Genomic DNA, 16,077 nt, shown 5'->3' with positions numbered 1-16,077 from the left:
AAAAATTCACTAAGACTCTGTCCTCACCTGAGCTCAATGGAGGGTCTTGAGCTGTGGCCTGAACTTGTGTCTGCCTGAAGGTGTCTCCTCCATCAGTCTGGTCCCAGAAGACATCTTTCAGTTTACTACACAGTTTAAAAGCAGGAGGCAGTGGACTGTGAAAAGGCTAACATTTCTGCAGGAGAGAAATCTGCCTGACAGATAAACATCCCTCTAGCCTTTCCTAAGCCCTATTTGTAAAGAAAGCTTGATGGAAAGGGAAATCTGTAAGACGTCAAGGAGAAACAGTAGAGCGTTAGAATCAATAGGAGGCATCCTTATTCCCATCTCAGGAAATCCAGAGATCTGTGTGTTCTTATTTCAGAAGGCTGGCATCCAAGAATGTCACATGGTGACTTGTAATTACCAGAGCCCCGAAGGACAGCATAGGGCAGTGCAAAAAGCATGAGACTGGGAATCAGTGACGTGGGTTATATTCTCAGCCCTGTCAAGGACTAGCTATGTGACCTTGGGCAAGACACTTCAGCCTTGGCTGTGTGATGCAGATTGTTTTACCCACCTGACTAAACTTTTGTAAGAATAGAATGAGATCAAGTATGTAAAAGCACTCCACACAGTGCTTGGCACAAGCACATAGTTAAGAATTGAAACTACAGTTAAAGCTAAAGACCTCTTCTGTGCATGAGCATGCTGCCTGGGTGGGTGGTTGCAGGAAGACTAGGAAGTTCTTCCCAGCAGCCCCCCCTCTCATTACTATGGTACACTCCCTGGTATGTTCCCAGGGCATAGAAGTTCTCTGCTGATTGCTTAAATATATTAAGAAGGGACCTACTGTTTCACCCCTCATGGAGAAGATTAAGAATAGGAAACAGTGTGGCCATATAGCACAAGGTGAAAGGTAAAACTCCAACTGCAGGTTCTGGGCTAGAATCTAGAATCCCTGTTCAGCTACTGCTTAGCTGTATGAATTTACAACTGAGTTTTTTTTAACCTCAGTTTCCCTATCTGTAAAATGAAAAAGGATAGAAATGTGGGGTAGAACAGGAAAACTGGACTAAATTGCAAAAGGAGAAGGAAAGGTAACTGCGTACTGAGCCTGCCTGGCTCAGTGGATGTTCTCTCTGCCCATGAGACATACAGCCTTGATTGACTTCGACATTCAATTGACCTTAAATGTCCCAGGATGCACAGACTCATTAGTAGCTTGTGATAATTGTCCTGGAATCTCTCCGCTCTTCCTTTCCCTCTCTTTTTCTAAGTCTGTTCTTCCTTCTATATATATGAGGTGCCCAGGGTGCCTTATAGAAGCCCAGGAGCTCACCCCTGCATCCCTCACTTATCCTAATACAAGACAGGGATCTCCCAGAGTACCCATCATTGGAAGCACAGCCTCCCCTCCTACCCATCTCCAGTTTATCTTCCCTCTTTCCTAGTGTGAGGTGCCGCTATCTCAAGTGGCCAGCAGGGTGGAAACACCAAAGTAACAATCCTTCATCAGCATCTGACAAATGGTTGCCACGATAGAAGGTTCTTACATGTTAGGAAAATAAACATTAATCAAAATGAAGGAATTTTTTCACAGAAAAAATTCTTTGGAAGATTTCGATGAAGGAGTCTTTCTTTCCCAACATCGCTTTCACTACCTTGTCCGTTTATTTCTAAGTCCTTTTAGGAATGGGGCAAGTCATCATTCATTCAATCGATGCATTTGATTAATCCTATGAATGACAATTGAAAGTCAAGGCAAATCTCTTCTTAAAATGACAACACAGTAGACATCCGTCAGTTTTGCCTGCCAGAAATTTAAATTTATCTAGTGACGACTTTAGGTTGTCCTTTGGGGAACTTCTTCTCCAGTGCATTCAGTCCTATTAAGACTGTCAAACTGAGGGCCCTGCATTCCTGGGATAGATGGTGGGAAGTGCGAGCTCAAACAGAGCATCTCTTCTCAAAAATATAGCCCAAATGGCACCAGGTTATTCATTCATCATGAATGTTTAAATGCATATCTGTTCTCGCTGCCTGCCTTTTCAGAGATACCATGTTACTATCTTTTCTATGATTAGGTTGTTCAACAGTTCTTCTGATTCTATGGGCTACCTCTTGCCTTCTCATACATTTATTTTTCCTTCTAAGAGAGAGTGCCTACAGCCAAGTAATCCATGCTAAGTCTAAGGAAAATACAGCATATACTGAAAGCATGATATTAGAGGAAGAGACAGACTATGGCAATGGTCCTGCCGTAAATTAATTAGAACCTTTATCAAAGGAGTGATTAGATTGTCTTCCAAAATTTGTACTAGATCAGTTGTTTAAATGTGGGATCCATTTCCTTCATGGACTGGTTTCTTCAGCATATACTATACCTGCACTATAGACTTCATGACACTATAGAATCTGATTATCTTGCATAATTTGAATTTGGGAAATTTGTTGAGTTCCAAATTAAAAAGTTAATTTGACAAAGAACACTTGGATACAAGGTACTTTATATATCATTGCATTTCTATCATTACAATAATTCTATAGGATAATTTTACCTTCATTTTATGTTATAAAGAACTTGAAACTCAAATGGGCAAGAATTATTGAGCTTATAAATAAAGGATTTGGATAAGAATCTAGTTTTCCTAGATTGTAAAGCCTGTACTCCTCTATACCACAGAAGCTACTTCCCAGGCATCAGTAACCCTTCCTCCCCGCCCCCTTAATCCTAGCGCAATAGAGGAGTATCTGGTTATCAGAAGGAATAAGAATAACCTTCATGGTTTTCCCATAATTATTCTTGCCATCCAAGGTGATTTCTGGGCTGTAGCAAAGGCTAGGAGAGACATAAAACATAAAGGTAGAGAGCAGGATTGGTATTGAAGGCAGTAAGAGAGAGTGTTAAGGGGGAAGGAGTTATAAAAACTAGAGTTTCTTAAGATTCCTGGGGGACAGTCTACCCTCTTTCTGTCTCTCATGTTGGCCTATAGGGGCAGGAAGAAAGGGAGGAAAGGAGTCTAATCTCTTGTTATATGTTAGATTGTATCCCCCCCCCCCCCAACCCACACACACACCTCCTGCAAAAAAAAAAAAAAAAAAGGTATGTTGAAATTCCCATTCCCCCTATGTGTGACTGAGATCCTGCAGATGAAGACAAGTTCAGGTAAGGTCATTAGGGTATGGCCTAATCAAAGCCTAGCATTCTTATGGGATGAGGGGAACATCACTGAAAAAAGACATAGGATGGAGATAGTCATGTGAAGACAGAGATGGTAGTGATGCTGCCACAAGCCAAGGGACACCTGGGGCCACCAGGAAGTGGAAGAGGCAAAGAAGATCATCCCTGAGAGGCTTGAGAGTGGGCATTGTCTTGCCAACCTGTTGATTTTGACATCTATATACCACAATTTTGAGAGAATAAAAAGTTCTTGTTCCTGCTGTTGTTTTCAGCCCACTGGTCTGTGCTCCATTGTTATAGCAACCCTAGGAAACTGATAATATGCTTCTCATCAGCATCCCATTCTTACCCGCTTTTCATTTTGGACTCTTCTCTGCACCTGATGAAGTTAAGGGAGAGTCTGAGACATAAGCAGCCCGAGGCCAAAGGAAAAGAAAGAAAAGAGATTTGGCCACCACCAAAAGGAAAGATTATTTTAGCCACAGAAGGAATATTTGGAATCCACTTACCCAGTCCAATGTGCACAAATCAAGGCCAAGGGGATTTTTTTTTTTAAGGTTTTTTATTTATTTATTCATGAAAGACACAGAGAGAGAGGCAGAAACACAGGCAGAGGGAGAAGTAGGCTCCTCACAGGGAGCCTGATGTGGGACTCGATCCCAGATCCTGGGTTATTTATTTATTTATTTATTTATTTATTTATTTATTTATTTATTTATTTATTTAATGATAGTCACAGAGAGAGAGAGAGAGAGAGAGAGAGAGAGGCAGAGACACAGGCAGAGGGAGAAGCAGGCTCCATGCACCAGGAGCCCGACTGCTCCACCACCCAGGGATCCCCCAGATCCTAGGATCACACCCTGAGTGGAAGGCAGACGCTTAACGGCTGAGCCACCCAGGTGTTCCATGGGATTTTTTTTTAACTTGCTCTTGGGGTCTCTATGCCAAGTCATGATACGTCATATATAAGTAAATTAATATTGCCCAAAAATTTTAGCAGATTTAGAACATGGCAAAACCTAACTTATGTTTGTAGATGGCTTCTAAGATACTTAGGAGGGATTTCCCACCCCTCTCCCAGAAGCGAACAATACTATATCTGAGTATATATTCTCTACTTTTGCTTTAATATTAAGTGGACTTTGCTTTAACATTAAAAAATTAGTATCCAAACCTGCAGATTAGAAAAATATGGAAAAAGAAATCATTTAACTTATAAAATTAATAGAAGTAAAGGCCGGTAAGATGAGGTTTTTAATCTTGAAAAAAAGTATTTTTTTCATAGATGTTTATTGTTAAGCTGCAACATACATTTTTTAATACAACAAAAAATCAAGTGAAAAATAATAAACTGAACAATAAATAAACCCTCAAAACAAAATATATTCCATTGAAAATATGTTAAGATAAATACAGGGTTTCATTACCATCTTACTGCTATTTTCTTATGTGTTACTGGCCTATATACCCCGTATTTTCTGTAATCATGCAGGTGTGAATGGGAGCTACTTTAGTAATAAGGAGAACATTGTAGAACAGATTATAGTTTTCAAGAGAAATTCTATTCCTTTGGGGTTTTGTTTTTGAACAAATGTATCCAATATCAGATACATTATAATTCTGACCAAGGAGAGGTCATTAAGGCATAGATACATTTATTCCAGATTCTTTAGGTGAAAAAAAAAAACAAGATATATTTCAAATTACATAAAATGTATATCCTATAAAAATGCATTGAGAGATGGTCCAGTGAAGAACCTAAGGGCTCAGGTTCCCAAGCCAAGCTGTTGAGTTTGGATATTAGTTCTATAATGTAGTAGCTGTGTGAACTCTCTGTGCCTGCTTCCTCATCCATAAAATAAACATTATACAATCCACTTGGTTTGCTCAACTGGAAAATATGTGGTTGTAAGGATTAAATGATTTAATATTTATCAATATGTAAACCATGACATTTTATAGTGCTATATAGAAGGTGCTTGGTAAGTATTAGCTTTTGATAATGATGTCTTCTCTGAGTAGGGTTGCTGGTCCATGCCTTGTTTCTTGTGATGATGGGTTCTTGTTCTTGTCCTCGTGTAGTTTAAGACTGAAGAAATAGTATTCTAAGTAAGACACAAGGTTTTAGATTATAGATGCTAGAAAGGATACGTCTGACTGAGGAGAACCTAAGATACTTCCTGGAGTCGGTGGCATTTGAATTCATCTCGCAGCAAACTGAGATTTATCCAAGTTGAGGATCCATGGAGGGATTAGCATAACCAAAGCATAGAACAGTGTAAAGATTCTGGGTTGGCTGGGTGCAGGATATATAGGATCATTGACTGGATATGCAATAGCTAGAAAGGTCTGATGGCAGACATGCCTTGCTAAGGAGCCTGAACAGTATTTGAGGGAGCAACGGGGATTCATAGATGATGCCTGAACAAAGAGTGACAAGATTATAGCTTCAATTGTGAAAAAAAAAAAAAAAAGAAATGAAAAAATCAGTATATCTAAGTAGACTAGACTGGAGGCATGGTAGGTTACGGAAGGAGAGACCAATTTAGAAGCTATTTTCAACAATCAAATAAGAGACAAAATCAGTGAAAACTGAAATATAGTTGAACTTGTCACTGGAAGGAGTCATGATCTGCAGGTATCAGAGGTAAGAATGACCTAAGACTGGTACATGATAATCAGGAAGGGGCTAATTCTAAGCAGGAGCAGGAGAATATGTAAAATGAAGAAAACGATTGATACTAGAAAGTAAATTTGAAAGAGAAGCAATTATCCAGAGAATGCATGCTAAGAAAAGATTTTTCATATAGGGGAGGGTGGGCAAAGTATGACTTACTGGCCAAATCCTGCCTGCTGCCTGTTTCTGTAAAATTATATTGCAATAGTTACTCTCATCAGTTTATATTTTGTCTAATGGCTGCTCTTGTGCTGCAAGGGCAGACTTGAGTAGCTCAATCCTAGGCCCACAAAAAAGCTAAAATACTCACTTTCTGGACCTTTACAGAAAACATATTCCTGACCCCTGATCAGGAATATGATATTAAGGTAAATTTCAGAAATTGAATTAGTTCATGGAGTCAAATTGCTATCCCTTTTTAGGCTATATTGGAAATCGCTTTTGAAATTTCAGAGACTTTAATTAGGAGCTTGGGAACTCGCATTTTTAAAAGAAATACTTGGAGGGAGGCTATGTCTGCTTCACACCATCATTTTGTACTTTGTTGATGAAAAGTGGACACATAAACCTATGTAATGACAGATTTTTTTGTTCCACTACACTAGAGAGAAAAATAAAAGGAATGCATTACCAGATTATTTTAATTCAGTCGTGGAAGTTTTTAATCAAACCTGAACTCTAGTCTATGTAGGTAAATGCATATGGAGCATAAAGAAATTAATGGCATGGTGACTGCCCTTTAGGAATTTCTTAATCTCCATAAGCAAATGTCCATGTATGAAAAACATGAATATAGTATAAGGCAATATTGACTATGTCAAAGGTGAGGTAATGTGAGAGTTAATTTTCATTTCTTGACTTCTTTTTTTTGTTCCTTAGAATTAGAGACAAAGACAAGTGTCCACAGCAACTAGAGAATGTTTAGAAAATCAGGACATTTTATTATTTTATTTTATGTTTAAGATTTTATTTATCTATTTGAGATAGAGCAAGAACAAGAGAGCATAAGTAGGGGGAGCTGCAGAGGGAGAGGGAGAAGGAGACTCCCTGCTGAACATGGAGCCTGATGTGGGGCTCACTCCCAGGACCCTGAGATCATGACCTGATCTGAAAGCAGACACTTCACCAACTGAGCTACCCAGGTGCCCCTAAAAATAGGGCACTTTAAATACAAGTCCTGATGTGTGGTTTCTCTTGAAATATCAGAAGAGCTGGCAACACTAGGCTTACTGACGGACCAATTTAGGAGCCCCCTAGAGCTCAGTGGTGGCAGCCCCTTCATGTGGGAAATAGGCTCTTCTGTTCACAAATTCCTATCATTCCTTCTTGTGTCATGCTGTGCCAACTTTACTTATTTATACAGTAGCCCGCTGACCCCTTACCTGTAGGATATGTACTCTAAGACTCACAGTGGATGCCTGAAACCACAAATAGTACCAAACCCTATATATGAATACTATTTTTTCCCTCTATATACATACCTAGGATAAAGTTTACTTTATAAATTAGGCACAGAAAGAGATTAGCAACAGTAATAAAACTGATCAATTGTAACAATAAACTCTAATAAAAGTTATGTGAAAGCAGTCTGTCAAAATCTTGTACCATATTCACCCTTCTTGTGATGCTGAGAGGTGATAAAATGCCTACGTGAAGAGATGGAGTTAGGGGAATGACATGGGCATTCCATCGTGATATAGCCTTAGGCTACTATCAACTTCCTGGTGATACACCCCGAGGATCACCTGCTTCTAGACTGTGGTTGATGGATATAAGTGAAAGCCCAGAAAGTGAAGTTGCGGATAAGGGGGAATTAACAATAAGCCATTGGACTTTCAAAGCACTTGACTTGCAACCCTCAATTTCGAAGCACTGTAGGCTTCTTATTGGTGACCAACAGGAGAGAAGAGAGACCCTGATGACGTGCCTGCTGTCAGTTCTTTGACTACTTCTGTGTCATCTTGCTTGCATTTTCATTTTATTGTTTCTTTATCTGGCCCTTGTTTTCCAACAGCAGGAAACTGACCAAAGAAAATTGGAGAACTCTCTTCCCCACACTCCATTTCTTTTCTCTTTCCCTCTCTCTCATCCTATTTTCTCTTATTCTGATCCTTTACCCAAATGCCTTGTGAAATGCCAATAAAAATAACTATAGTGACACATAGCTCAATAGATGTCCCAGGGGTTCAAAGAGCAGAGTCCTCTTTGGCTTCCTCCACTGGGTTCTATTTCTGCTGAGCCAATTGCATTTAATTCACTCATTCATTTGCTCTGACCCCATTATCAGTCTTTTTTTCCCCTTCCTTCCTCTGCTCCTAGGGCAGAAAAATCAATATATATTTTAACAATTTTAAAAGGGAATTTAAAAATAAGTCAAAGAAATGAGGGAACTAAGCCCCAAATGGGTAAGTGACCTTTCCATAGCTACCAAATTTAGGCATGAACAGTTTCTCCTCAGGAGAAACCAGTCTGCAGGATGGGACTTGATGTGTCTGGAGCCAAGGCTGGTTGCAGAGAAGAGGAGAAGGGGTTCCAGAGGGCTGTGAGGAGGTGGGCTGGAGAAAAAATACTAGAGAAAGTGTCCAGAGCATCTGTCTTCCTTTGTATTTGATGAGCAAATCCCAAGGGAGCCAAGAGAGCCATTGTGGTTTAGAATTTTGGATAAGGAATCACAGAAAATTATTACAGGTATTTTCTGGGGACATAATGAAAATGAAAATGGGAATGAATATCATAAGGAGCAAGGTGCAGTTATCCTTCTCCAGCTCCCTCATGTTCCTTTATCATTTAAGCATAAAATGGGTAAAAATCAGAAAAGCAAAACTTAACTCACCAATGGAACATTGTCCCTGCAAGTCAAGTTGAAACATAAAGGGGACTTCCTAGGCTCATCACAACATATACGTGTATATACGCACCTGTGTCTAATATTCTCAGTGAGGCTACCCTGTTACATCACAGGGTTCTGAGTGATTTGCTGTGCCATCTGAGAGTGAAGGTTAAGTGAAGGACTGTTGCCTCTTTCTCTCAGGCACCCAAAATATAAATAACAGAGGGATGGAGGGAAAGTGGTTAAGACCATCCTTTCTCATCCCCAGTCCTGGGCATTTAGATGTTAGTCACACTCAGTATTATTCTTTTAGGATGCATCTTACCTGATAACTTTTCTTTAAGAATAGTGAACTGGGGCACCTGGCTGGATCAGTGGTTGAGCAACTGCCTTTGGCTCAGGTTGTGATCCTTGGGTCCTGGGGCCAAGTCCTACATCAGGCTCCCTACAGGGAGCCTGCTTCTTCTTCTGCCTATGTCTCTGCCTCTCTTTCTGTGTCTCTCATTAAAAAATAAATAAAATCTTTTTAAAAAAAAGAACAATGGACTATGTTCTTCACTAGCAAAAAGAAGTCTTTAGTCTGCCTTTGTTTTTATCAGTTGTTTATCCTTTGTAAAGGTAATAAATATGAGATATTTTATTTAAGGGCTGGCAAAAAAAATTGAAACACAAATACTGTACTTTTTTGAATGTGAATCTACCAGAGTCATGTACAGTGTAGATTTTTCATCACTTGGCTGTATTCAGTTGTGCTGATATAGAAACATTTGTCACATACAGCCCATGCCAACCTTAGCATGTAGGCAAATATGTAGCATTTTTAAGTTATAAAGTATATGGAACTGCATATAGTTTATGTTTTAATAAGTGGTTCTAAGGAGAAAACCTATAAAACTATTGCTAGGCCATGAAACAACATTTTTTTCAAGAAGATGGACCTCTTCATGAATTTGCATTATGCAGTAATGCTGTCTTGTCTGAATCATTCCAAATGTAGAGCAGGAACTCCTGAGCTCTGTGTGTTTCTAGTATTGCTCTTAATGACTACAGTTTACCTTGGTTATTTCACTGTTACCAACATTTTTGCTTTGACTTTGCATTTCTACTACACCTTTGGTAGGGAAACTTTTTCCCCCTGCTCAAACATTTTTTTTTTTTTTTTTTCATTTAGCTAATGCATTTCCTCAAGAACTTGTTCTAAACCAGTGCTATGAAACTGTGGCCCATCAGTGAGTAGCTGTAAACAGTTAGTTACTGGCCTGCTATGAAATTGAGTATAGAGTTTGTGAGTAAGCTCTTAAAATATTTATGGCATTTTGTCAAAGAAATTTTATGACTCTTGAATCTAGTAATAAAAAAATGGGCCTTGTATTTTGTATGTCATTTTTATTTCATTTTTCTAGAAATTCATTTTTATACTATTTTATGAAAGTATATATCTATGAAAAATTGGAAGTAAAACAAAATGAAACAAGCAAAAATCTGGCCCTGCACCAGGACAGTTTGGGAAGCACTGCTATAAAGGAACAGAAAATGCTTGCAGAATGCTTTTTACTTAGTACAGCCTTTGAGAAACAGGTACCTTGAGTGTCTGGAATTCTCCAATTAAGATGGTGAGAATTTTCCGATCTGAGCAGAAAGCCTTGGCATGCAAACCATGTCTTTTTTGAAGACTCAACTTCCAGAAAGAATGGACTACTCTATTTGTTTATAACCTGTATCTTTGGTACCTTGTGACCACCAACCCGTCAGTAGAAGTTAAGAATGACAAGGTTAATATTGATATATAAACAAAAAGATTCATCCTATCACTGGTTTTCATAGTAAAAATATTAAAAACACAAAAACACTAAAAAAGCAAAGGATTAAGTATTCTAAATTATGGTGCATATAATGAATGCACATGCCTAATACTCAAAACTGCTTGTGATAAAAGAATTTTTTTTTTGTCATGGATACTTTAAATAATATTGTGCTAGGGAAAACATTTCAGATGCAAAGGAATAAATTTAGTATGACAAATTCTGGTAAAGAAAACATGTGTAGAGACACACATACATAAAAAATAGTCTCAGTAATTATCCTGCGGTGGTAGAGTTGTTATTTTTTAGTTTTTTTTCCCTTTATGCTTTCCCATGTTTTGTATCACATATGCTTTTGGGGAAAAATTGCTTAAATATATGAAAGAAATTGGGTGAGAAATATATGAAATACATGAAAGAAATTGGGTGGGTAGACCAGCTGGGAAAATTTGTAATAAAAAAATAGCAGGACCATTTAGAATGATCAAAAGTCAAGTAGTCCAAGACAAAGATGCGATGAAAGCAAAGTCTGTAGGAAGCTAAGTGGAGAAGAGGAGGGTAATTTGTGCAATGACACCAGAATTTTGAAAGCTGTTTAAAAAAAAATATGGTAACTGGGTTCCACTTCATAAATGAGTATTTTGTAGGGAGGGACAGGGATCAATATATTTTTTAAAGATTTATTTATTTTATTATTTTAGAGAGAGAGAGAGAGAGAGCATACATGTACACTGAGGTGGTGGAGAGAAGAGAGGGGGAGCAAAAATCCTCACTGAACTTGGGGCTTATTCCCAGGACCCCGAGATCATGACCTGAGCAGAAATCAAGAGTTGAATGCTCAGTCACCCAGGTTTCCCAGGCATCAAAATTCTTAATACTTCTCCAAGGGATCCCAATACCTGCTGGGCTTCAGAGCTAGAAGTGTAGATGTGAGTTCAACTTCTCTACCAAATCAGTCCATAGTGGCTGGCTGGTTCTCAGGAACAGAGGTTGCATTGTTCCAAAGCACATGACTAAAAGGAGAAGGAAGGGATTTCCCGCTCACAAAAGCACTTTCTCCCCCAATCGCTGGTGGCATAAGGCTGTGGATGATTTGTGTGTAATTACAAGTCTTGGAAACCCAGTTAAAATAACCTAAGCATTCTGAATATTAAGAGCTAATTCTTTAATGAGATAAAGCTATGATCTGGAAGTTGAATGAAGTGATTGCTTTGGGGTACACAGAACTGTATCTAAGTCAATCCTCTTGAAAATGTTAATTAGCACCAAACAGAGAACAATGGAAGACGTTTGCATTCTTCCTTGGAGACCAAGATTGGGACAAGTCATTTTGCATGTGAGCAGAATGTGGAAATGGCAAAGAGATTTAAATAACAAATTTTAATAGGTTTCATCCCACTGGGAGAGACACTTTTGACTGTCTATGACCTATACCAATTATCAAGATCCTCCCCACCGGCTGACCATGATTTTAATAACTAATCAAACTCAGCCTGCAGGTTCTGTGAAATGCCAAATTTGTACAAGCACTTTTGCTAGTTACGAAGCTAGTACTTGCTACCTGACCTTTTTACGATTTCTCCAACTACTTATTCACCCTCCAGCCACCTGTTTAAATGCTCAGTGTTGATTTGATCCTTATTGATCCCAGGCTGCTACCTGTTTGGGCCGAGAAATGACCTTCTGTGGACGTCCAGGGAGGCCTACCCTCATGTGAGAAGAATTCCAAAAAGAAGCTTGGTTGGAATTTTAATGCAGATCTAAAAAGGTGGCTAGTGCAGGTTTCTGTCTTGGAATTAGGTACAGGAAGTCCCTGGCAGTGGTCTAGGCCTAAGAGAGTTGCACGTTGTGATTAACCAGTTGAGTTAGCCTGAGGCCATGAGAGCATCCAGACTGAAACAGGTGCCTCAGACGCTTAGATCTCCACACAGCATTTCCTCCGTCCTTAGATAGTACCTTCCATGTTTGTAGTTTGGGATAAAAACCTCATTAAAATCCAATTCACTCCTATTCCTTGATTCGGCATTAGCATCCTTGACTCACACCAGTGCTTCTAAAACTTTAATGTGCTCACCAGTCACCTGGGGATTTTGTGAAAATGCAGATTATGAATAGGTCAGTAGGTCTGGCATGAGGCCTGAGATCTGAATTTCTAACATGCTCCCAGGTTATGCCTCTGTTCTTGTGCCAGACCACACTACGAGCAGTAAGGCCCCCGCGGAGGCTCTCACACATTAGTGTGTGCATTACAGGCTTGCTCAAACTCCGACTGCTGGATCCTCTTCCCAAGTTTGTGAGTCAGCTGTCTGGGACAGGGCCAGGAAGTTGCATGTCTAGTAAGTGTCCAAATGATACTAACAGTTGGGGTCCACACTTTGACAACCATTGCCTTAGACGAGACTTCCCAACTGAATTCAGCTGTAAATTCTCAGAAGGACAGGTTGCCTCCCCTCCTCCTGACCAAGTGCTCCCCCCTCCTCCTCTTCTGGGAGTTTTTTCAGGGATGACAATGGAAAGATAATAATCTTCTTACTCTTCAGCTATCTGTAAAATGGAAAGGGCTTTAAAGCCTCCCAACCTTTTAGACACCGAAATGCTACAGCAATAGAGAAGAACGAGAAAACAAAACAAAGTACAATAAAATCAGGCAACCACTCTGATCAAAGCTTGGAAGAAAGAACTGATAGATGGCATGTCTCTAGCCACCATCATTTCTCAATCTGTACCATCAGAGCCTGCTCAGCAATCATCCTATACCGACTTGCACCCAATCGCAGACTCATGCTCCTCCTCCAGCTGGGAAGACAAAAATGCCACTCTTGCCTATTGTCATATAGCCAAAAGCGTCACGACTCAAGATCCTGTCCATAGCAGAGCTTCTGGAGGGGGGTTAAAGCACAGATTGTTGTCTAGGATGGGGCCAGAGTGCTTGTATTTCTACACGGTTCCCAGGGGCTACTAATGCTGTTCTTCCCAGACTAAGAGAACCATCATTTTAAGAAATCAAATTATTATTATTTTTAAAAAGATTTAATTTATTTATTCATGAGAGACACACAGAGAGAGGCAGAAACACAGGCAGAGGGAGAAGCAGGCTCCATGCAGGGAGCCTGATGTGGGACTTGATCCCAAGACCTGGGATCACGCCCTGAGCCAAAGGCAGATGCTCCACTGCTGAGCCACCCAGGCGTCCCTTAAGGGATCAAATTAAAGGACACCCCTGTTTCACTTGCTTCAGTTTTTTTTCTACCAATTCATAAAAGACAGAAAAGGAAATGAAAATGTTACTTTTGCTGATGAAGTTGATGGTGGTGAATGTGACAGTAAGTCTGCTCTGCTGTCCGTGAGGCTGAGCCCCAGAACTTGATAGACGAGTGCGCCCTTCACAGGCAGCACTGAACCCCACACACCTCCCCTTACGAGCACCTGCCCCTAGGAGACTGCTGGGGTGAGGAAGCAGGCAGAAGGCATGCCCCTGCAGGCAGCTAGCTCCTGAAGGGAATAACAAGAAAAAGAGCTGAGGAAATCCATTTCCTTCTGTCAAGCCTATCAGGTGAATTACTCATCACTCCCAAAGAAAGCCATTTTGTGAAGGAATAGAAAGAGACCAGGAATGATGGACTAATGGATGTTCTTCTTCTGGAAAGTGGGTGATTTATTAGTAGGCCCCCCAAAAATAAAACTATGTCTCAAGCTTGTCACCCCACTCTCACCTCAGATACCAGGTTAACGTTCTCTTCCCCAACCTCGGGAGGTTTAATTAGTGACTAATTTGAGCTCAAATGCTATGCTTTTTTAGTTCAGTTGCTTAATCTCTCCAAGCCTCAGTTTTACATCTACACAATGGGGATAGTAAGATAAATCACCGGATCCGTTGTGAAATGGAAACAAGATTCCACTTTATATCTAGGAAGAACTATGAATTTTCTTTCTCTTCCTTCCTTCATCCTTTAGCCTTGTGTCTTAATGTAATGAAATATTTCATATTATACTTGACCTTGAAGAACTTGTCATTTTGGGGAATAGGGCACAAATATGATCATGTTAAACATGTATAGTTGTGGTGAAAAGAAATTAGTACAAAGGCTAAAGGAAATGATGTGAAATGTCTAACAGAAGGCTTAGTACTTAGGTAGTTTCTCAGTTCAAGATTTTTTTTTTTTTCCAGGTCAGACTCCAAGATGGGGAAGGGAGCTAAATCCTGTAGCCCTTCAACTGGAGCATCGTGGCTTTGGCTGGCTCCAGGAAGGAAGGCAGGCTCTTAGTGGCAGGACAGGAGAAGGACATTGTAGGGATGTTGTAGGGTTGGAGAGCAACATGGGCAGAGGCTTAGCACAGAGCTTCAAATGGCCAGATTGGTGACCAGGCTTGGTTGGGGTGGCCATTCATTCTGTTCACAACCAATTCCACTTCTGAGCCAATCACTAGATTTAGCAGTTCCCCAGCTCTAGTCTTTTATATTCATTGCTTTATTCAAGTTGCCAGCATTGAGAGCACAAGTAGCAGTAATTTCTCTGCCTTTCATGTGTGATGTTTCGATTGATTTGAAAGTCAGGACAACCCTCAAAGTCTGGAGAGCAAGTGGTCCATTGTCTGCTTGAGCAGAGTTATTTTTCTTTCTTTAAGTCATTGATTCTCAACCTTGGCTGCACATTAACATCACCTGGGGGCATTAAAAATAGTAGAAATCCCCTGGCTCCACCCCAAACCAATGAAATTCAAATCTCAGAGTGGAGCCTAGCTTCTGGATTTGTTTTAAAAGTTCCCCCAGATAATTGTAATTTGTAGCATGGGTTAGGAAAGTCTGCTTGAGGCCAAGGTAGCCTGTTCTCATGTGTAAAGGTGACATTTCTATCATTGATTTTTTTCTCAGGAATGATTATGAAACAATTAACAACAATTAACCAGACTCTGAGTATCCTATTGATGAGAACAACACCTGCATGAGATTATGAAATAAAATAGCAAATGAAAACATGATTTTTTTCAAATATAAACTGGGGTTTGATTTGCATGCAAAATAAATAGTCTTGCAAACAAAGTAACTATTTAAAAAGTTAAATATCATGTTAGTGAATTGCAAAAAAAAAAAAAGAAAAGAAAGATGGGATACATTAACAACTTGGTGAAAACATCAATGTGACTGTTTCAGTTTGGAGTCTGTCATTGAATGCAGATTTATCTTTTTTTAATGATCTAACGGAAATAATTATTTCTGTTGATAAGGTGCCAAGTTGTTTATATAAACATATTGGCAAAATATTTTATTTAGCAAGACTGGAAAATGAATCTCTATTGGTATACATACTCTGTTTTTTTCTCCTTCCTTCCTTCATTCTTTCCAAAAATATTTATTGAACCCTCTCCTTTGGGTACCCAGCACTGGACTAGGAAACAGGTTACCATGTTTGTGATTACCATGGATTAGGTTTTTGACCTCTTGATCTTTGCAATCTAATGAAAGAAAGACAGTAAATAAGGAAACAAATGGAAGATTGTATTAAGTGCAATGAAGAAAACAAACAAGATGTCCTGATTGGGGAAAACTGTGTGTGTGTGTGTGTGTGTGTGTGTGTGTGTGTGTGTGTATGCATGTTGGGGAATC

At 39.6% G+C, this 16,077-nt stretch overlaps 2 protein-coding genes across 51 annotated transcripts in view; one reads left to right on the top strand and one right to left on the bottom strand.

Moving 5' to 3' along the window:
• Positions 1–16,077, top strand: part of DPP10 (dipeptidyl peptidase like 10) — a 1,281,550-nt gene that overhangs the window by 300,935 nt on the left and 964,538 nt on the right. The gene's annotated exons all lie outside the window — the stretch shown is intronic.
• The window catches only part of LOC144291725 (uncharacterized), a 96,632-nt gene that overhangs the window by 55,705 nt on the left and 24,850 nt on the right, over positions 1–16,077 (bottom strand). For 15 of the 49 annotated variants that reach the window (XM_077861444.1, XM_077861443.1, XM_077861442.1 and 12 more), the window contains exon 2: positions 15,781–15,926. The exons of 31 other annotated variants lie outside the window; for them this stretch is intronic. In XM_077861444.1, coding sequence (XP_077717570.1) covers positions 15,781–15,893 — 113 coding nt within the window. In that variant the 5' untranslated portion in view covers positions 15,894–15,926. Of the gene's footprint in view, positions 1–27; positions 431–15,780; positions 15,927–16,077 lie in introns of those variants that run through there. 3 more of the 49 variants (XR_013359171.1, XR_013359179.1, XR_013359178.1) reach the window with 3 other exon arrangements.

This window comes from Canis aureus, chromosome 20, assembly GCF_053574225.1.
Source record: "Canis aureus isolate CA01 chromosome 20, VMU_Caureus_v.1.0, whole genome shotgun sequence".
Classification (NCBI taxonomy): domain Eukaryota; kingdom Metazoa; phylum Chordata; class Mammalia; order Carnivora; family Canidae; genus Canis; species Canis aureus.
Note: the sequence above shows the minus strand (reverse complement) of the source record. Positions and strands in the feature narration are given on the sequence as shown.